Below are 24158 nucleotides of genomic sequence, written 5' to 3'. Positions count from 1 at the left end.
TCTTGGAGCACTTCAGTTTGAGCTGCAAATGTGGCCCATGCAGCTGTAAGAAGGAAGTACACTTTTCTTATGAGTCAGTTGAGTTGTTGCATGCATGACTTCAGTTAGAACTCAATCAGTTGAGTTTGGTGGAGTTGATTGTGGAGTTGATGGAGTTGTGTTCAGTTTGACTTGGTTAAACTAGTTGTAGTTAGTCTAACTGCAAATAGACTAATGATGAGTTGTTAAACTAATTATTAACTCATAATAAAACTATAGAATACATCAGTTAACTCAGTTGCATGTCAGTGCATGTTCAGTTCAGCAGGGATAGGTGTTAGAGAATCAGATTGCTATCAGTTGTGACTATAGTTGTGCATCAGATCTTGCACAATCAAGGGATTGAGTATGCCAATGAGTTTGCTCATGTATTTGCCCAGTTTGTAGCTTCTGCTCACATCTTACACATTGTGAGTGATTCTTTGGAGGTGAAATACGAGTTTGGTAGACCATTCTCATTCATTCTTGAGGAGGTATTGAGTAGTGGAGGCAGGCAAGCAGTGGAATAGATTTGGAGATTAAATCTTAGCTGTATTGTGTGTAACAGGTGGAGCTGGTACTGGATTGCTTGTGATAAGCATTGTACTTTGTAATGTTACATGGTCTCAATCATTAATATACAGATAGTGTGGGGTTTTTAGCGAGATGCTTTCCCCGGGTTACATACTGTGTTAATGTGTGAATGCTCTTGATGTTTTATTGTTATTGATGCTGCTATATTGATGATCAACGTAGAGGAGCTTATGTATTGTGTATGTATTCTGCAATAGTACATGATCAGGATAATCTCTGTTGAATATGTGTTAAATTATTCAAAATTTCTACATAAGTTTGTTAAAGGGTGAGCAACACCTTCAGTAGGGGGTGATGATGAATCCCTTCAATAGGTATATTTGAAGATCATCATGCCATCCTCCAACCTTAAAACTATCCTTTTCTCACATTAATTCACATTTTTTGTTATAATATGCTTAATAAGAAGAGTAAAATGTGTTTTTCATAGTATGTGGCCTAATGTGGTTTAGTTGCAGGAAAAAGAATAATTTTTTATGCATTCACTATGCAACAACTTGATGGAGACAACCAGGACAGAATATAGGGGGTTTTTCCACCTCCTTAACTCCCTAACTCGGCTTGGGATCACATCATCCTCTCTCACTAATTTGAATTCATTGAAAATTGAATAATTCCTAGTACAAGTGAAGCTCAAGAGGGACCAAATCCACCATTTCCGAGATCAAGGAGGGAATCACTCCTATTTTCAAGGGAGATGCTATCAACTACCCTTTGTATAATTAAACAAGATGAAAATCTCATTAGGATTCGAAGTTTTGATTCAACTAGGTGTAACTATTGAGCTTAGAGCCTAAAATTGTTATTTTTACTTTCATGTGATGTATGAGACTTTTACTTTCTGATAGTGATAAGTTGGTTATTCAACTACATTTGAGTTAGTTTTAGAGGGATAAGACTGTTTGGTTTGGGCCCAACCCATAGGCTTTGGTCCCTCTTTTTTACTTTTGTTTTTTTCTTAGTTCCAAGAATTTCATAGCTTTCTTTCATTATAGTAGAGGTTAAGCTATAAAAACCTATGATTGCAAGCTTCTACATCACCTCTCTTGTGGGAGAATGGTTGGAAGGATTCACAATCTCAGCCCAAAAACATTGTGTTTATGATTTCTTGGAAATAGATAGATGTTAGTTGTCCTTCTTCATATTTACTTTATGTAACTTAGGAGTCAATTCAATGGTCATAGTAGTGTTATGGCATGAAATAGATGTTATTCAAATTCAACTCATCTTTTCCATCATAGTTTATATCATTGTGTTAATGATCAATGGATGTATGTATGTGGCTGGTTGCAGGGTTGTGTTGATCTACAGGGGAGGGCACCTCTTTCACCTCCATTTTGGACTTCTCCATCTTCTCTTTCCATCCCTCAATTCTACCCCCAAAACTTTGTTTCCATGGTCACTTTTCCTAGGAAATTTAGGACACCGTGGGCATTTATCCTGGGTAATGTTCCAAAAAGGAAATAACATTGCCAAATAATAAAAATACACATACGACACAAAAAAATTCAAACAACAATTAAACACCCATAAAAGTACACCAAAACTGTGCCAAACTATGCCATTTTATTATCAAAGGAGAGTACAAGGCATGGAATGTGTGCACTAGCTTGCCAAAGCAAGATGGACAATCCTGGGTGAGAAAAATGTTGCCTGGATGCAAAGGAAAGATTTATCCTCAATGTTCTGTGTTGGCCCTAGAATTTTTGCAACTCTTGGTTGGAAGAAACCCTTGTTTGAGCCTCCAAAAGTGCTCAACAAATTCCACCAGCTTAGAATTGAGCTCTCCACCAAAAACCCAATAAAACCTAGAAAGGGTTTGGCCTATCTCCAAGCCAAACTCAAACACACAAAATGGTGCAAATTCCCAAGCTAATTAACAATTCACCTTGCTATAAGAATTAGGATTTCAGGCCCGAATATTGCCCAAAAAATTATGTAAAATTAGTCAATGACTCCTCTCAATAAACCCACAAAATCCCATAAATGGTTTGGCTGGATTTTGACCTTCCAAAATCAACCCCCAAAAATCCCTACGCCCTCCAAAATTGCTGAAACACATTGGTTGTCAATACTCCAACAAAATCCTCCCCAAAGCACTTCGGAAAGGTAGTAATCACCTGCACCAATACTTCCTTATTTCTCTCAGCAAGGAACAACTCCAATGGTTGAGTCTCCACCACCCATGTGTGCCCAATATCTGCCCTCTGTGTTGGCCCCAGGAACTACGGAATCCTCACTGAAGAAAGCTATCACCTTTAGCCGAAAAACTCACCCAAGTGAGAAGAAAATCATCAAAGCTTCTCTCTCAGAATTTCTTCTGACAATAGCACCTTTGAAGAATGCAAAGGACCTCAACTCGGTTTCTCCATAAATATGCACCATCGGAGAAACCCTGAATGCAAATGATGAAAAACACACTAAAAATCACCTCCAGAAGATTATGGAAGAACCTCTTTAGGGTGGCACTTGAAGTCCCCCAAAGAAATGGTGAGTTATCCGATTGGAAAAATCATTCTAAATAACAAGTGACCCGTCTAAGCATCTCAAGCAACTAAGAAGAAATTTGATATGTTGAAGATGTCAAATGAGGAGTGCTACCTCCTTTTTATAGATTTTGTGGAGCCTTTTTCTCGCCTTTTTCCCTCCTTCGTGGGTCCCTCACTAAGCTTTCGATTTTCCCTCTTATGCATTTCGAACCATTGGCTTAGGGAGTGCATATTTCTTTGTGTGGGTGGCCCCATGTGCTACTAACAAAATCCGAAAGAAACTTACTTCTGACTACTAAGTATTCTAATAAAAAATGGAATGGGCCCCATCACCTCCACAATTGGCCCGAAAATGTAGAAATTAATCATGTTACAAAATAATTTAGGAAGGGACATTACAGCGAGACAGACCTTTGAGAGGTCCCGAGTTTGGCTAGGAGGCTTCCCCAACCTTTCTTCACTCTCTCCAACCTTCATCTACATCTTCATGCCCTCAAGACATCATCTCCACCCTAAAAAGTCTCTCGGAACCCCTCGTGTAGCAACACCTGTAGCAGGCCTGTAGCACCACTTTTCTTCATCTGCTTTTCTCCCTGCTTCAACCTTAGCTTGGTTAAGATGAATAATGACCCCAAGTCATGATTTGATGATCAAGAGAAGCTCCTATACCACTCCAACCATTGCTTTTTCTCACTGCAAAACAAAGTAGACACTAGTACAAAATGGCTAGTTAGTTACTAAAAAAGGACTAAAATTTGCATATAAATGAGCATTTTTCAGTGGGTGACCAATAGTAGATAATTTACAGTATCTTACAATGCGACCAACTTTTAGTCATTTTTAGCTTAGTCATTAATTGGTTTTCTTAATTTTATCGTCTAGTAGTATATTTAGTTATTAATTGCCACAATTAATGACCAAATATACAACAAAATATATTACTATATGATTACCCAAGAAAACTAATTAATGACCAAAATGTTGGTCGTGTTATAAGATACTGTGAATTAGATTATAATAGTCATATATATGAAAATTTTAGTTATCATTTGAAACCAATTAATGACCAAAGAAATATGACTAAATTTCGCTCATGTTATAAGATACTATAAATTAGTTACTAATAGTTATGTATATGCAAAATTTAGCCATCATTTGTAATCACAAATTTATCATTTGCAGTAATCATTTATCCTTTTTTGGTAGTTTCATATTCATTATATAAACAACTAATTTAGTAGTTTCTATTCATTTATTTTAATTTCATTAATAATCATTATAAACGACTAATTTAGTCATATATTCATTTTATTTGTGTTTATCATTAATCAATATAAACTAATAATTTAGTAGTTTTAGATTGATTTTATGTGTTCATTATTAATCAACATAAATTAATGAGTATTATTTTGTGACTAAATAAAAAAAATGTCATACAATGTGCATATTCATCTAATATGAAAACACAAAGTTACATATGTTAATTATAATACTAAATAATATCAAGTGCAAATATAAATAATTTCAACCACATAAATTTTATTATATAAAATGTCAAGTATTACAATATGAGTTTCCAACTTAATATTGGTTGGACTACAATTTACACATGAAATATTGTTTTATCACTTCAAAACATTATCATTGTCTTTCCAAGGCATTGCAAGTGAATTCACCAACTTTGAAGACTTGACCATCAGTCTCTATGTGTGTGTCTTATGCAGGATATTGGCTCTAAGGGTATCACTAGACCGATTCTCTTCTCTCTCTCTTTTTGCATTTGTCGCTCCAGTGTAATTGTTCTCCTCTTTCTTCAATTCCTGCTTCTTACTATCAATACTAAGTTCCTCTCCTGAAAACGAAAGAAGATACAATGCATAGTATAAGACATGAAAGATGATGAATACTTGAATATAAACTAAAGTAGACTATAAAATATTTATACGACATGTACCTCAACATCAACAATGTCAATGCCATTTTCCCCCATAAAGCAAGAAACTTTAACAAGTTTTCTTTGGTTGGGAAATGGTGGCCACTATGTGGTTAGATGACCTGTATAAACAAAACAAATAAAATGCCACCATAGCAAATAACACCTTAGTAATTTAGTATTCAACCTTCAAAGAAATATTAGGCACAATCATGTCAATTAAGTTACATTCTAAAAAGATCAGTTTGTAGATAACTTGTTAAAACAAATAATCTTAGGCGTGATGTCTAATCCTTGTCGTTTTATTCACAACAACATTTCATTCTCTAACACGTGAACTTGGTCAAGTATATAGACAACTTGTGCTCAAATAACAACATGAAAGTAATTTTTTTAATAGCCATGAAAATATTTTAACACAAAATAACTAAAAGGGTTTCAATTAATATCATGTAATACTTAACTCATCTTCAAGCTTTGGATGTTTTTTAAATGGACATGATACCAAGTGCTTTCAATCTCATAGTTAAAAGACAAACAAAAATCAAAAGAAACATTCAAAATACAATCAAACAATAAAGAGAGGATATCATGGAATGAACATTGAAATTATAAAAAAATATGTTTACCTATCCACGAGTGTCTTGTCTAGCATTCCTAAAACATTTTCTTGCCCAAAATAACCATGAGGTGAAATAATCACAACATTAAAAACCATAGGAATCCCTACTAGAAACATTTCCAAAGTCGATGGCTCAGGTGCTTGAAGGATCTCGAACAACAAATGAATCATATCCAAAACATGCTCTACATTGTCTCCCCATCATTTTTCCAATCCCATTTACTATAACCTTCCCACACCAAAGTCAAGTAACAATCAAATGAAGGCATTGACATTTTTTTTTATCTTTTATATCTATAAATTTTGAATATGATTTGTTTCAGGAACATATTAATTCATATTTAAAGTGAATGTCATGAGAATGTATCAATCAAGTAGGACATCAGAAAAATCGACCTTAATGAGGTCCTCAAACAATTCCTACAATATAAATATTTTTCTTGTTGTGATATCTTGGGTAGAAAAAATAACATATCTACAAAAGAAAAATCCATATATTACATGTGTTCAAACTTTGTATATGGTGTATTCTTAGGAAACTTTTTAAGATGTTCCTCTGCCTTTACCAAAGTAGATTGTAGCTTGGTTAAACTTTGTATCCTTTCATTCAACATCAATTTTTGCAAGATAAATGTCATACATTATTCTTTCCCATTTCTCAACATGCTACAAATGATAAATTTAAAGTCACATAAAACCAAGAGCAAACCCTTTTTCTAACCAAAACAAACAAACAAATAGTGCCTCTAATAAAACTTCACACCTCAGAAATTACTCTACCACGTGTTTAGGCTAAAGCTAAGATTCTTTGAACCATATTTAGGTCATACTTAATGGGATATTCATATGTTTATCGTGATGTCAATTTTGTGTTAAAAGCAATATATAAATCCAACTTACAAGCAGTGAAATTCAAGTATAATTCAAAAAAATAACGTCATTGCAAGGTAGTGGAGAGAAACCATCACATATCCTTGTTAAAAGAAATAAGAAACAACAGAGAAAGGATCAGATGGATGCTTCCCTCATGCCAATACTAGTCCAAGGATGCTAGAATAAGATCAACAGAGAAATAGAAGTAGAGGGAAGAAATCAGGATGGATAGATGACACACACCCAAATGTCACATCAAATTTTGAAAAAAGAGGGAAAAGAAGGCTGTGGGATTAGAGGGATCACTAACAGAAAGGGCCTAGAAAGCATGCCCAAAAAATAAAAGTAATGTATCAGGTAAGCACAAGATTGGTTAGTTGGTCACATTAAACTTCAGCTAACCACACAAATTAAATTTCAGTGACAAAGCCCACAACGAGCCACATTCTAATAACATCCTTACCATGTCATTATGATGAACTAAATTTCCATATTATAATATTAGTAAGTTGCGTAAAGCCAAATAATCCACAACTATTATGTCAAACACAATATTTTCTATAGTGCCAAAAATCCCCTATATCAACTTCACTCTAGCACTACAGTAAGGCACAATTATCATCATGATTCTCTCCAGTAATGTAATAATAACATAAATGTCCATTACAGTTAAGTTTATAGATGTATTGTGGTTAATTAATGTAAAGTGGCCTAGTCATTAATAAAATCCTACTATGATGGTTAATAAATAAAAATCACTATGTTCATCACGCAAGGTCCACTAATGGCGGATTAGTGCAACGATATCTAGAGTGGTTGTGACTAGGGATGGAGTGCTCCTCATGTAATCAAGGAATTTTTATCATTCTTTGGCACTTGTATTGGAGGTCATCCCCTTTGAAGTGGTTAGGAGAGAATTTCCTCACTTGATTAGTGTGGATAATAGAAATCCTTTGATGCCCAATTGTGTGTTCCTTCTATTCTTGTTATTATTATGCATTATCAATCTTTTTTTTCCCATGGAAAAATTCGTAATTTCATTAATGGATGAAATTACATTTTGTAGATGCATATGCATATTCTGATATTTCTATCGACATAAAGAGAATTGAAGAAATATCAACAACCTACTACCAATGTCTCATCTAGATAGTAGCCCTAACAGAGTCAATGAGGAGTCCAAAAATAATCCAAACAGCTATGTAAATATTATCTTGGTCCACGCAGGGAGATAATACCAAAAATATGAGATTTGCGAATCATATTGGCCGCAAAACAGATCATAAACAACATGATAAATATGTACAAAAATGATATAAAACTGTCCAAAAATTAGACCATAATATCCATAAAGGGTCTGTGATAGTACTGGTAACTAACTCCATAAATCTGTTCATTGATCAGCCAGATGCCCTGCTCCCGGATTGCGCCTTCTTTGGAAAGGCGGCCAACCTCTGTGTTTTGCTCCTTGTAGATGTGATTACATAGAAATCAAAATTGGAGATCAATCTTAATGCATCATCTAGTATATGTCTCAATGAAAAAGACCAACAATAGGAATGCTTATTCAACTAGTTGCAGACAATCATAGAGTCACCAAACAATTGTAGAGCCTGGCAGTTATTTTCTGTAGCAAAACAGATGATGTAATAGGTAGCTGAATGTTCAGCAAAGTTATTTGTGCCCCCCCTCAATCCCATGGATTGCCAAAACGAGTGCCTCTCAGATAGGTGAAGGATAGCCCCCCGCCCACAACCATCCACCTATGCAACCCCATCAAAATATGCCCAGGGACGATTGTGATCGATTAGTTCATGAGAGATGATACGGGCTCTAGCTAAGGGTGGGTCATCAGGGATGAGGTCATAATCCGCTTTGATCAAGGCAACAATGATAGTCCACCTAGGAGGGGAATTATGAAAAATAAGTTGATTGCGGGTAATCTAGACAGCCCAACAAACCAACACGGGGAGATTCCTCAGTTTGTGGGGTGTGACAGAGGAATACCACTCATCCCAGGCCTCGTCCAGCGTGCCTAGGATCCAGCTATAAATAGATGGGATAGCGGCAGATACAAGGCTCCATAAGTGGCGAATGACAAGGCAGTTCAAGAAAATGTGGGAAGCAGATTCACCATCCTTATGGCAAAAATGACACTAGTGTGGGCCAAAGAAGGATCGCTTCATCAGGTTATCCCCCGTTGGGATTTTATTCTTCAGAATGCACCACATTAAAAGTCTGGATCTTGGAGGCGCCTTGAGTTTCCAGAGGTGTTTCCACCATTTGTGTAGAATGGGGGACTTACGAGGATCCGCCAGCACAGTGTATCCTTCATTTGGAGAGTATCTCCCTGATTTTTCCAATGCCCAGATGATCTCGTCATCACCCCTTGTCAAACGGATGTGGGCCTCTATGAGGGCTTGTATATAGCTCCTCCAATGCAGCTGCCAAGGGGGAGGAATGTTGAGTTGGAGATCAGATTTCCAAGCCTATTGAAGAAATGTGGTGTTGTTCTCATCAACAATGTGAGCGAGGAGGGTGATATGATGCTCCCTTAGGTGCTGTAAGAGTTCTGGAGGTAATCTGTGCATATTCCCACAGCCAATCCACGGGTCAATACCAATGCGAACCCTGTTCCCTGAATGTATTCTCTAGGTGATGCCCTCCCGGATGGGATCCAAAGCTTTCAGGACAACCTTCCAAATAATTGAAATACTTGTATAGATCCTAGCCGGTCTTCTAATCCATTCCAATACATGAACAGGGGAAATATATTTCAAGTAGGCTACTCGTGTCCACAGACTATCTGAAGCAACCAAATGCCAGCCAAGTTTGGCAGCCAGGGCTGAGGAAAAATCATCAAGCTTTTTGAGTCCCCAGCCACCCCATTTTTTTGGAAGAGTGAGGGCATCCCACTTTGCCCAAGCAAAAATTCTTCCCGGCTGATTGCCCCTCCATAAGAATCTGTAGCAGAGATTTTGTATCCTAGCCAGAATGCCCCGAGGAATCCAGGCTAGAGACATCCAATAGACCGGGGTAGCTTCCAGAACACTCTTGATGAGTGTCAACCAGCCTGCGCGAGATAAGAATCTTAAGTACTATGTTTTTAGCCTTTTTTCCAGCTTAACAATGAGATAAGTCCAGTCTGCAATCTTATATCCTATCGGCTTTAGCTTGTATCCCAAATATTTCAGCCCCTCCTCCAGAGAAATCAATGTAAAGTTAAATCTATGAAGGGCATAATGAATTTCATGTTGTGTGTAGGTCGCAACCGTTAGTGTAGATTTTCCTTCATTGATGATCATCCCGGTGGCCTTTTGAAATAAGGAAAATATATCTCTGATCGATGTTATATCCCCCACACTTACGTTGAGAAATATCAACATGTCATCCACGAAAAGTAGGTGTGTGAGCGTGCAGTCATCCATAATCTTAACACCAGAGAGTCTGCCTCTTCTATGCTCCTCCGTTAATATCCGACCAAGGCCTTCTATTATCAAGAGGAAAAGCAGTGGGGAGAGAGGACACCCCTGTCGCAAACCACGAGCCGAAGAAAAAAAAGGAGATGCACTCCCATTGACCAATACACTGAAAGGAATGTTAGTGATGCATCCCATAATCCATTTAATGAAAATAAAAGGGAAACCAAGGTGGGTAAGAAGCATTCTCAGATATAACCAATTCACCCGGTCAAATGCTTTAGATAAATCCACCTTCATAATCATACCTTTGCCTTTCTCGCTGTGTAGTGTGTGTAATACTTCCTGCGCCGTATCAATTGCATCATGAATTTTCCTATCCTTTAGGAACGCAAATTGTTCAGGCAGGATGTGCTTAGATAAGATAGGCTTCAATCTGTTTGCAATAATTTTGGCAATAATCTTATACAAACAGTTACAAAGAGAGATGGGGCGGAATTCATCAAAGGTGGATGGGTTGTCAGCCTTTGGGATCAGAGAAATGAAAGTGGATGTAATGGCCACTTCCAAACGTCCCGAAACCCTGGACTCCTCCACCACCCTTAGGAGATCCGGTCCAATCAACTCAAAAAATGCCAAGTAGAATTCGATGGACCAACCATCAGGTCTAGGGCTTTTGTCCTTGCTAAACCATTTCAAGGTGTCCTCCAACTCCCCCATTGTGACCTCCTGTCTCAATTCCTCTTCCTCCTCTTGTTCCACATATCTAGGGAAGAGCTGAGTGACCCGAATAATTTCTACTAAGTTAATCTCCCTGGGGTCACTATAGGCCCGTTTAAGGTGTGAGGATGCTAGAGAGGCTAGCTGAGGAAAAGTGTGTGCAGTACTTCCCTGTTCATCATGCATTTGCCAAATAGTGTTGACAACTTTCCTCCTATTAGAAAATTTATCAAAGAATTTAGTATTTGCATCCCCTTCCTGAATCCAGATGGCCCTGCTCCTCAATCTCCATTTGTCTTCCTTATCTTTGAGGATCTTACCACAAGTTGAGTAGAGGGATGAGATGTTATTCTTGTGCTCCTCAGAACTGAATAGTCCCCCAGCTCTTTTTCAAATACCTCCAGTTCATTCTCAATCAGTCTCAATGATTGATCATCCTGAAGTCTTTTTTGATGGGCCCAGTTTTTAGACATCTTCTTCAGCTCCATTAAGTTGTTAATAAATCTAGTCGTAGCTGTGTCTCCAACCCCTGGTGGGTTTGATTTCCAATAATCAGTGACCATGCTGATATATGTTGCATCCTTGAGCCAGGTAGAGCTGAACTTGAAAGGACCCTTCGGTCTGTCTCTACCTCGTCCTATTTCCATATAAATAGGCAAGTGATCAGAGAGCCCTCCTGTCCCAACCCATTGTCTAATATTGAGGCCCATGTCCATAACATGTTCCTTGACCAGAAATCGATCCAACCTCCTAGCTAGGGCATTTTCCCCCACCCTATTATTTCGTCAAGTGGTTTGTAATTTTGCAACAGGGATACCTATCAGATGGTGAAGTTCCAAAATGGACGAGAAGTAGTCTGAGAGAGGGTCCCTTTGTGCTCGCTGACCCCAAGATTCGGCGAAGCATATAGAAAATTAAGATCCCCTCCACCAATCAGGTTACCTGCAGAAAATTGTTCCGAATTTAGAAGGCGATCCCAGAAAACAGGGCAATTCAGGCAAGGTCCATAAATGTTAATAGCTCTGAAGGGGATCCCCAACTCAGTTGAGTGTACATCAACCCCAATAAAGCCTAGTCCCCCCCAGCAACTAATATCTTTAATAGTTCGAGTATTAAAGCCTAAAGCAATACCTCTAGAGTGGCCTTGTGCATCCAATCCTGAAAATATCCAATCTAGCAGATAGAGTTCAAGGGTCCGAGCTATATCATTAGAGTGACCTAAGGTCTCCTGTAGGAATATGATATCTAAAGAGTCGGCCGAGAGTAACTGTCATAGTGCTAGTTTTTTGTCAGACCTAGCAAGCCATTTGCAATTGAAGGATAAAATCTTCATGGAGGGGGTTCGGATAGGGTTGTTCTTGCTCTAAGAACCCCAGTGATAGTCGATTGCTTGCCCAAAGCAATTTCCACATCAGCTTGAGCTTGTGCCATTTTGAAATCAGAAGGATGGCCTTGGGAGTTTCTGGAAGGGGGGTGGAGGATATCCAGTCCAACCTGGTCCTTTGTTGAATGCCTTGTACGAGACCGGGTAATGTATCAAAGGACTAAGGTCTCCGACAATGTAGCTGAGGATTGCAAGGGGGTACAAAACAATGGGGGGGGGGGGGGGGGGGAGTTGGGGTAAAGGTGGTAGGGGGGGGGTAATGTCACACATACTAGGAATAGGGGGCTCCAAAGGGATATCAGTACCTGGACTCAATAACTGTTCAAATATTGAATTATGAATATCAGAAAAGCATTGTGTGGTGGGTAAGTGATAGGAATGCATACCCGAAGAATAGGAATCTCCCGAGGCCGTCGCTGCAGTGCCAGGAACAGGTGGAGGGGGACGGTGAGGCGGTCGACCACGCTTCCTCGGAGTGTTCTGGGCCAGCTCCGCTGAACGCAAACCAGGGCTCGATAATGTACCAGTACCCCCAGAGTGTGGAGTAGAAATCCTATGTAATTCCTCAGAGGCACGAGGCAATTCCTCTCTAGCAGGGTCTCCATGAGATAGAGCATCCTGTTCTGGTGGAGCCTGGGGAAAAAGCCTCCTTGATTTCCTACTATTCCATTTGTTTAGTGGGCAATCTTTGAATAGGTGCCCCACCTTGTGGCAACGCCTACATCTGAAGGGTACTCCCTCATAGTCTAGGATTTGACTTCGCGCTGCATCCTTCCACTGTATGTTGATATATTCTGGAAGCCCACCAGAGAGGTCCATGTGTACTAAGATTCTGGCATAAGCCATTCTTCCAGTCATGATATAAGATTCATCATGTGTAAGGTACGAACCCATGGCGTCTCCAATCTGTCTGAATATCTGCTTAGTCCAGAAGTGTACTGGAAGACCCGGGAGACGTACCCAAACCGGTCCAATCCTCGCCTTTTTAGTGTCTGGATCGAACATTGGAGTGCATCTTCAAAGGAGGACCGGAGCTTGATTGATGTGCCAAATTGCAGTGAGGACCCAATTGGTCTGGGCAATTCTTTTGAAGTGCAATGCGAACCATCCCCTCACAAAGGTTTGCACATGTGGGGGTTCTGACAGATGGTGTCCCCATACCTCCATTGTCCACTTCTAAAGACGTTCTACACTATAGTGTCTACCCCTAACACATCCAACTAGGAACTTTTCAGCCGAATCCATTGCCTCGCTGAAAGGAGTGTCTTCAGCTAGTTTTAAGAAAATTTCGTTACTGCTAAGGGGGAGACACTTCTTCCTTTTATAAGTCCCTGTGTGTTTGATGTTTGCGTCAGCCACTGCCCTATCCTCCGAATCATCCACTAGTGTAGCCTTGTCCTTCCCTGACAATGGTGCTTTTGCCTATAGATTGTCGAAGTACCCAGTGATAATTCCTATTTCCGTGAAGTTGCCCTGTGGAGGGTTTTCGGAATCTTGAAGAGCTGGGAGGACCGGCGCCCTACTGTCCTGTGCATGTGGAAACCATACCGAGGGTTTACTCCTCTCAATTCCCATCGGAAACAAACCTGAACCCGACCCTAGGGTCTATGAAACTAGCACACTTCTGCAAATGGTCTTCGAGAAGGGTTCCCTGATCGGCTGAGGGCCCACATATTCATGAATGGTAATAGCTTTTGGTGCTACCGAGATAGAGGGTATGTGCTGCTGAGAGAGTGAGGGTAGGGCATCAACTTCAAAAGCCGGTTCATGCTCAAAAGTTAAATAATCATCCACAGTTGACGCGATTTGTGGCCAAATTGGCAGATGTTCCGTAGAACCCGCGGAGAAAACATCTTTTGCCTCCATAATTGTCGAGAAACCAAGCTGATAGCTGCCTGAGGTAATGTCGGTGGGGGACCATATACCATCTAGGGGTAATCAAAGAAAAAACCTAAACCGATCAAATAACTGTAAGTAGCTAAGGGACAAGTCGCGAAGGATCCGAAAAACTGTGCAGGTGTGCCGTTATACTCTGTGGTAAGGTGGCCTGTATTTCGGGATGCCAAAAAACCCCCGTCCGCAAATGCAACTCGCTAACCATACCATCGAAATGTGAGATAGGTGCAAACCCACCCCTGAGTGCCCGTGAAATAAACCCACAGTTACGGAAGGCGAAAACCTTGCCTACCATGACAAACAACCTAGGATTAACCTGCACTAAACACTAGTTTCGCCATTGTCGCCTTCGAGAGCTCACCTCAAATTTACATTATCAATCTTAACAAGTAGTATCAAAGCATAAATTTGGGTCATGTGAAATCATTTTTTTTTTTTGCAGATTATCTTGCGGTGGCATTTCTCCTTACTTGGAAGCCATATTGTAGCCGCACCAAATGCCATCCAAAGTACAGTTATGTCACCATTTATGAAATGGGTTATTATTGCAATTTTGAGCCATACTGAGGAAGTTACAACCATTTTAAGTTGCAACCTCAAAACTATGGCTAAAAAATGAGATCAATTGGTTATTATATTGTGGCATGACTTTAGTCTTTCTTTTTCTTTAGTAGCTTGATTGCAATCACACTAGTGTCATCCAAAGCAAAGTTTTGATGTCATTTTCAGATTGGGGTCATAATAGCAAGTTTAAGTAATATTGAGGAAGATATACCCTTGAAAATTCAACTTTCCAACTCAACAAGTTATGGGTGTCAAAACTAGAAACTTTTCTTGTGGCTTGATTTTCTCTTTACTTATGAACCAAATTGAGGTCATGCTAATGCCACTTGAAGAAAATCATTAATGTCATTTCTAATTTGGGTTCATCACAATTATTCTAAGCAATATTAAAAGAGTTGCAACCACTTTATGTTGTTCCATTCAACCACAAAAGCTTAGTGGAAAAAGGAGATCCTTGATAGACCAAATTAGCGAGATACAAGAGGACCATGATAACCCCCCACATAATAGAGAGAACATAGTAAGTAGCATATGGAAAATCCACCAACCAAGAAATCATGATTGCTAATCATCAGACAAAGAAATAAGCCAATCATTTCTGACATCTAAGTTGTTTTCTATCTTAGCAAATGTTGGGATTTTGTATAAGGCTCTGCCTTTAGTTTGTCTATATCTTCATCTACAGGAATGATAGTCAAGTAGAAATGGGTTATGATTCTCATCTTGTAGTTCACAGTAAGAACTACAATAAGAATCACATTAAGTTGCATGCATGAGGAATCTCTATAATTACAAATAGAGATAGCAGACAAATTCATTTGGGAATTCAAGAAGGGGGTTTTCTGTATAGAATTACCCTGGTATAATGAGAGTAGAACTCATAAATTGATGGTGTTGGTATTGCAAAGAAAAAGGTAATGAAAGGGATTAGGTGAATCTCGTAACCATTGTGAATCAGTTGAAATCTTCATGTACATGAAATGGGCACAAGAGCCTGAAGCAAAGACTTAATGAGGAGAAGGGCATGATTTCATAGCTAGGAATTATGAGATAAAATACTAGCATACAGAAAGAGAAACCTCTATATTAGAAGGCTGAGAGGAAAACCTTCAAAGGATGCCTAGTGTTCCAGTTAGACATATGAGTCTTGGAAATGTGAGATGGACTCAGAGAGGATAGTCGATTTGTGATCTCTGCAATAAATTTTTAAGTATAGAACTTGAATGTCATGAAGTATAATGTCCTTGTGAGCTGTGTTGGAGAAGTTGTGGTTTGAGCATTGAAGAGATTTTTCTTCTGATGCTTGTTGATCATAGCAATGGATATGCAAAAACGATCATCCAATAGATGTGTGTTGGAGGGAAAATCACCTTGTATATAATTTAATGCCAGGAAGGAGATTGATGTTGAAAATGTGTTGAATGGGTTGAGATCCATTGCAAAATATGTATAGGAATGTGTTGGCATTTTGCAATTCCAGTATTAAATTGATTTTCTAGAAAGTGTGGCGTCTTGTGCTCTCGCTAGACATTTCAACTGATGGTTTTGATAACTCTAATTGTTGTTGGAATTCTGAAATAAAAAATGTGTGCAAAGACTTAGAACCTCATTATTTGTGAATTGTGCAAGGGTTGCATTGAGTTCCAAAGGAGAGGGCATAATTCCTTTTTGGAAATGGGTATGGTATGGGAATTACCTTTGGATATAAATATTTCTGAGGTAAGATGAATTAATATTTTATTTCCTTAGTTCAAACTGGAATACGTTGGTTTGTATGAAGACATGGACTTCATGATGTGCCCATAAGGTGGTCTTCTAGATAAAGACACTGTGGAAAAGGAACAAAACTGCGACAACATGGTTGCATTGGGAATGCGTGAAAGAGCATATCTATGTGAGATGTGAAAACACCCATTTTGAGTGTATTGGAGGGAAAAAAGTGCAAAGTGGAATGTCAAGGAAGGTAAATATGTATAAATGATTGAATTCTAGCAGTCTGAAAATCTTGCCAACATTTTGGGTGGCATCACGATGGCATCACTTCCTCTTGTATTTGAGTTGCAAGCTCTCACATTGGTGCCAAAACAAGTATTGTGTCCCATCTGAATGTTGTTACAATGGTGTCAAAGATGAATAAATGTAGGTAAAAGATAACTTAATGTTTTCCCAGAACCTGTTTTGGCAATGGCTACTATGTCCTGATTTTTCATAGCAATAGGCCATGATTGTGCCTGTATTGGAGTGGGGGAGGAGAATCTTGCATTTTGTAGCTAAAAAATCCAACATTTGAAACAATATCAGAAATTTTGTATCACAAATTAGCCTGCATACTCTAAATGCAATCCCATCAATCAGTCTATCCAAAAACATCACAAAACTGAACATATCAGTAACAAAGAAGAAGCATTTCCAATGCGTTGCTTGTTGAAGCAACCCATGACAAAATCATTGGGATTCTTCACAAGATATATGGCTGGCCCAAAAACATTGGCAGTCATGAACCCATCCTGTGACTTGAAATCCACCCTCAGACAATGATCCCCCAACAAACAGGCCCCAACTACATGAAGGCCAAGTAGGAGAGCAGGGAGCAATGTTTCTATTGTATAGCAATACAACCTACAACATATGCTCCTCTCTAGAGAAAATATCGTACCTGCAACAAGTACAAGGGATAAAAAACAAGTGATTTTGGCACTAAACACATCATGGATTGTAACTTGTTATCCCAGTTAACAAGTAACTGGGATGTTAATCACATAAAACAATCGCTGCTAATAATAATTGCATAAACCAAGATAAATAATATTGTAACTCAGGTATAGGAGAGAAGAGACACAATTAACCTACAAATTTCTCAGATGCAATCGAAAGCATGAGAAAGTAGACAATATTACCTCTCAAAGAATATCTACTGGAAATCCAGTTTGGTCAAATGTCATAAAAGGAGTAGGAATCTTATCGCCCTGAGCATAACCTACCCATTTATAAAAAGTAAAATGATAAATGTTTTCAATAAAAATCCTTGTAGCAATGTCACAATACCATACATAGTGACAAACCCTCCTCTAACAATCTAGTCTACATTCCCACTATTAGTACAACCACAACAATTTTAGAAAATCTAGAAGAGAATTTGAAAACTAAATGTGAAAATAGACTTGAGTAGTGAGAAATGCTTTGAGAAAATATCCAAATCATCACCCAAACCATTGGAAATTCTTACAAGAACAAAATCATGTATTCTATTTGATAAAATTAGTCAAATCTACCTCCCCAAACAAATGTACAAAAGTAGATATCTTGAAACATGAACAACTTTCAGAGTTGTGAAAGCATCTTATAAATTAAAAGGATACCTGGGTTGAAACCTCATGCTGCCTTCGATAGGCCTCAACTATTGTGGAATTAGGAAGTTCAACATTTCCTTGCATCCTTGGAGTCGGTTTGACATTGGGATTTGGGTAATTGGTTCCATTTGGAACTTACTTATACAGATTAACAAATTGGTGTGGGCCAAGACCAGTTGGTACACTGGAACCATTACCAAACCCAGGTGGAACATGTGAGGAGTTCATCCCCAGCATAATATGCTACACATAACAACCAAACAATATAAATACTTCATTTGTAAAGATGACACATAGAATTAACAAACAACAAAACATTTTTTCAAAATCTTGTGTTACTTGGGAGGTTTCTAACACCCAGAAAACCTTAGTAAATGAGACTTCGGTTTCACAATTTTTTAGAAATGTTTTAAAAATCCATTAAAATAATTTTTTAAATAACATTTGACTAGCAACAAAATAAAAATTGTAACATGGGTGTTTAACCACAGAAACCAGCAAGTTCAATCAAACTCTAATTAAAACTAGCTTTCATCATTGATGTCTTCTTTCTGATTGAGTTTCCACTGATCCTCACAGTGCTAGATGTTATTAACAATCCCACTCATCTTGTGCTCAAAGTCACCTTGCATTTGAGAGTGAACATTTCCAAATTGATTTTTGTGGTGAACATCAAGTTAATAACATGAAAAAATGAAATCTTGTAGCTTTGACATTTTGGAGTCAATTCCCTTCATCTAACTCAGAACAACATAAAAAATATTATCATTGACTAGATGATGGATGGAAATATATATTATATACCAATACACGTCTACACCATAACAACCATATACAACCTGACTAAATATTCTTGAGCTTCTTAGACTTCCACATGATTACCTTTCTGGACCGATACTGTTGGCACTAGATCTTGGCCCCATCATATTGTATACCTGATCATTTCCACGAAATGAGTTTGACAGGCTACTATCAATTGTAAGTGCAGCTCCACTCTTATCCTATTGCTGATGAGGATTGGTGTAACACACCCCCTTATCCACTCCGAGAACTGGAGGTGGTCACCATGCTAATCTAATTCCCAATTTACCATTACAAGGATGGGGTCTGCAAATTTCACTCTTTTTTTTGTAATTTTTCTACACAATCGAGAAGTCAGTAGAAAGTTAGAAACGATGGCCCTTCTTGAGAATTTCCTTCAGCACTTATACTCTCTTGAATATTTCCTTGCTTTATAGAAATGGATATGTATACATAAAACACAATCCTATCTGCAAGTGGGTACTTTATTCCATATTCTATTTGGAAATGAAGAGGTTCCCCAATCTTTGACACTATTCCATTTGGGGCTTAATGACTTCAGTTTTCTTAATACAAAATTATCTGATAAAATATCCTTCCCAACAACAAACGATAGACAACAATCATAACATGCATAACTATCTAATCTGGTAAGCTTTACAACTCTACTATGTAATATGATAAGCTTTAAATCCTTTCCAAGTATGAAACTAACTTAATAGGACATCATAACCAATTACCCCATGCCTTGTATGTGCACTCATGATATCTCAGGGAACGCTACTTATATCTGATGTACATGCCTTTTCCAAGCTATAATATAATACCATTACAGTATGGAGCATCCTTACACTTGAAGGTGTAATGACAAAGGAAAAGAAAGAGGTTTTCTTTTTCAAAATTACTTGTTGGCCTTCAATGAAGGAACTCTCATTTTGTGCCCTTTGGAATTTATGAGATAGGTACAATAACTACTACAAGAAGGCACAAAAAATATCTTTTGTTTTTCCCAGAATGGTAAGGGAAATGAGGCCCTTCAACTCCTTCAGGAAATGGGAATGGCAGGCTTCCAGCCTAACCAAATCACCATGATAGGTGTTCTCTTTACATGTAATCATTTTGGGCCTAGTGGATGAAGGTTACCACTATATTAATTCTAGGAGTAGAGATCTTTCCATCACACCTAAGACAGATTACCATGCTCGTGATTTCATGTAGAGCATCTAGATGAGGTAGAGGTATTCATTTAAGTCATGCCCTTTGGACCTGACATGTTTATGTTGGCATCCCTATTTACAGCTTGTAGGGATCATGTCAATGGGGAGCGAATTGACTGCAGAATACACGTTTGAGATGGAACCTTAAGTTTTCATAGCATATATTGTTCTATTCAACATGTATATTGCAGTTGTTAGATGGGTTGAGGTTTGAAATGCAAGAAATGTGATGGATGACATTGAAGTGAAAAATGAACAACCAGGATGTGGTTGGATTGAGGTCAAAAGTAAGGTTCATATATTCCTTTTGGGAGACCAATCTTACCCACAGTCCAAAGTATATCATATTAGAAAGTCTGGTTGCCTATGGAGGAGAATGGATGTTTCCAAGCACAAGTTTTCTTCATGATATGGAGGATTAGCAAAACTTATACCTATGATAAAAATATATAGTAAACAGAGTAAGACAACTCATTCCTTCTATGAAATTAATCAAGCCTTAACTGTGTACAAGCATCTTGCACAAAACGTCTAATTGTAAGCCTTCCTTGAGGACATACAATATACTTTTGTATTATCCAATTTCAAGGAAGTTTCCCCATTGGGAAAGGAGTACATAGAGTGCCTGCATAAATCAAGCAAGGGAGGCCAAAATTGAATAGATAGGTTCCAAAACCTTTGTACAAGAAATCACATGCTTGTCTTCTAGTCTGGTCCCAACAGATCCCAATAGCAAGGAGTTGATGCCTATCATTAGAAATCAACTTGGGGGGCCTTTTGTCGAAGACTCTAGCCCGATCCAATCTTAGCCAAAAGAGCTGCAAAACATTCCAGAGGGTGCTTTGGTAGAACACTCAATCTATCTTGATAATGGGTTATATCAGATGTCTAAATGCTCTTGCATTCAAGACATGAGTCCTACTCCTTCAACTAAACATGAAATATTTTCGATAGAAAAGGATATGGAAGGGGTTGCGACCACTATACCTTCTTCTTCTTTACCTTCTCAAGAAAGCAACATAAATGAAATAGATGTTGGGTTTCCATTAGTCCCTACTTCCTAATGCTTCTTCATCATCAGAAGGGAAAACTTTGGAAGTATAAGAAAAAAGCTTTATATTTCCATTAGATGCAAGAAAAGAGTTTGAAAATGTATCTTTGAAGGAGGTAATGATTAGTGGATCTCAGAATACAGATACTGATCTTGGTGTAGGTTTTAACCCCATACAGAAATTACCTGCATACAAATTCTAAAACACAGAAAATAAACAATGCGAGAGAATAACACATAAAACACATATACGCAGAGATTTTCCCCTGGATACCAAAACTGGGACTACCAGCTTGATTTTTCATTATGTTCCTTTCAATCTTACAATACATATTTATACATGCCGAAGCATCCAATAACATGGACCGAAAACCATCGCGTCCAAAACCATGTGCGAAAACCAAGCACAAAACCATAGGTAGGTCCGCCCAACCTCATATAGGGTCCAAAAAAAATTTTCCCAGGGCGCTACCCTGGACCCCGTACAAGGGGGCTACCCGCCCCCCTCAAACCCCCTAGACAAGGGGGACTGCCGACCCTTGTGACCCCCCCACTGTGTAATCGGTGCAACGAAGGGGGGCTCCACCCCCCCTCTAACCCCCGGTTAACTACGTAGGCTAGTCATGGAAAGAATATAACACAACCCAACATTCTCCCACTTGTTTTTTTCTTTCCACAAGGGGCCACAAGAGAGCTTAGTCATTTATCTAGCCCTGCAATGCCCATTGTTTCTCTACACCACGAGAACTTCTCAAGAGCTCACAGATTTTGTCAATGCATCTGCAGTATTCTTCAAAGTGTCCACCTTTACCAACAACACCTTTTTGTCTTCTATCATATCCCTCACAAAGTGATACTAAACTTCAATGTGCTTTGTCTTTGAATGGTAAACAAGGTTCTTTGCCAAGAAAATTGCACTTTGGCTGTCACATTCTATCCTTATAGCTTGTTGTACTAACCCCATACTTGAACACAATCTCTGCAACCAAACTGCTTCCTTGCTTGCATGAGTGGCTACCATGTATTCTGCCTCTGTAGTTGATAGTGCCACTACAGATTGTTTCTTACTCATCCAACTGACTGCACCTCCAAATAGTTTAAACACATACCCACTTGTATATCTTCTCTGATCTAGATCTCCAGCTCAGTCCGCATCAACAAAGCCATGGATATCCAAAACTATGTCCAATCCTGGTCTTCCTTGGTAGCACAAACCATAATCACTAGTGCCATGCAAATACTCGAAAACCCGCTTCATTGTTGTCCAATGCTCCTTCCCTGGTTTTGACATAAACCTGCGCAATACTCCCACTGCATGTGAAATGTTTGGTCTAGTATAAACCATCACATACATCAGGCTACCGACTGCACTTGCATATGGAACACGGGACATATCCTCTTCCTCTTCTTGTGTCTTGGGACATTGTTCAACAGATGACTTTACACCTACAGAAATAGGAACCTTCACCGATTTACTATCCTGCATATTAAACCTCTGCAGTATTGTCTTGACATATTTCCTTTGGTTTATCCAGAGCTTCCTCTTTGCCTAATCTCTTTTAATTTCCATGCCCAAAATATAGTTTGTAGCACCAAGATCTTTCATGTCAAATTTTGAGGACAATTGGGTCTTCAAATCCTGGATAATTTCTTTGTCATTTCCAACCAGAAACATATCATCCACATATAAGACCAGATAAATAACAAGGTCACCAATTAATTTAAAATACGCACAGTGATCTGCTTTACTTCTAGTGAAGCCAAGTCCCCGTATAAATGTATCAAATTTTTGATACCACATCCTTGGTCACTGTTTTAACCCATACAGAGACTTCTTTAACTTGCATACCAGTTCTTTCTTACCCTTCACCGCAAAGCCTTCAAGTTGCTTCATGTAGATCTCCTCTTCTAGATCCCTATGAAGAAATTTTGTCTTCACATCCATATGTTCTACCTCAAAATCAAAAGCAGCAGCAATAGATAAAAGTAATCTAATAGAAGCTATCTTGGCAACAGGAGAAAAAATATCACTAAAATCAATTCCCAGCACCTGGGAATAACCTTTTGCTACCAACCGAGCTTTGTATTTCTCTACCTTTCCTTCTGCATTTGTCTTCTTCTTGAACACCCATTTGCTGCCAATGGCTTTCATTCCAACCAACAAATCCATCAGATCCCAAGCCTCATTTTTGTACAAATATGCCATTTCATCAACCATGGCCTCTTTCCAGAGTTTGCCATCCTCTGAATCTACTGCTTCCTTCACAGTTCTAGGATCATCATCAGTAATAGATAAAGCAAAATTTGAACAAAAAGCATATGGACTATACCTTTATGATTTCCTTCTTTCTCAAACTGATCTTCTCACACCCAGAGTTTGTGGCTCTTCATCATCTGATTTCTCCTCTACTGTAGAGTCTGATTCTTCCTCCTTTAGCTCAAACTCTATCTTCTAAGGTTCCTTTGGTTGGACTTCATATTTAATAACATCTTTCACCTCTCTGAACACCACATCTCGGCTGTACACAACCTTCCTTGTTACTGGGTTACAAAGCTTATAACTCTTTAAACCATCCTTATACCCAATAAAGATGCACTTTTAAGATTTACTATCCAACTTGGTTCTTTTCTCCTTTGGAACATGTACATATGCATCACATCCAAATACCCTCATATGTGAAAGAGAGAGTTTCTTACCAGTCCATACCTCTTATGGAATCTTATCCTCCAACACTGATGAAGGTGATCTGTGGACCAGGTAACATGCTATCTCCATCGCCTCTGCCCATAATTCCTGTCCTAAGACGGCACCACTGAGCATGCTTCTTGCCCTTTCCATCAACGTCTTGTTCATTCTTTTTGCAACTCCATTTTTCTCAGGTATGTGTAGAGTAGTCTTCTGGCGTGCTATACCACACTTCTTACAGAATTCTTCAAATTCCTTGTTGCAAAACTCTCCACCGTTATCTATCCTCAACACCTTTATCTTCTTCTCTGTCTGGTTTTCCACCAGAGCCTTAAATTCTTTAAACCTGTCAAAGACTTCAGATTTCTTCTTGAGGAAATATATCCATGTATTCCTTGAGAAGTCATCTATAAATAATACATAGTACACAAACTTACCCAGTGATGGAGCCATCATAGGTCCAAACACATCACTGTGCACAAGCTCTAATATCTGTTTCACCCTCTTACTACTAGAGGGGAGACTCACCTGATTCTGCTTC

At 38.6% G+C, this 24158-nt stretch overlaps 1 protein-coding gene and 1 pseudogene across 1 annotated transcript; both read right to left on the bottom strand.

Annotated features, from left to right (window-relative positions):
* Positions 1 to 9180: 9180 nt before the first annotated feature.
* On the bottom strand, positions 9181 to 11378 carry LOC149165255 (uncharacterized). The gene is made up of 3 exons (XM_089429762.1): positions 10989 to 11378; positions 10257 to 10839; positions 9181 to 9602 (listed from the first exon to the last, which is right to left on the bottom strand). Exons 1-3 carry the CDS (start codon positions 11376 to 11378, stop codon positions 9181 to 9183), a joined length of 1395 nt encoding a protein of 464 aa, XP_089285888.1.
* A 1850-nt stretch (positions 11379 to 13228) lies between these two features.
* LOC149165254 (lysine histidine transporter-like 8) overlaps positions 13229 to 24158 on the bottom strand; it is a 28341-nt pseudogene continuing 17411 nt past the window's right edge.

The sequence above is a fragment of the Pinus tabuliformis genome, chromosome 5_1 (assembly GCF_031772625.1).
Source record: "Pinus tabuliformis cultivar Carrire ecotype Pingquan chromosome 5_1, CPIR1, whole genome shotgun sequence".
Classification (NCBI taxonomy): Eukaryota; Viridiplantae; Streptophyta; class Pinopsida; order Pinales; family Pinaceae; genus Pinus; species Pinus tabuliformis.
Note: the sequence above shows the minus strand (reverse complement) of the source record. Positions and strands in the feature narration are given on the sequence as shown.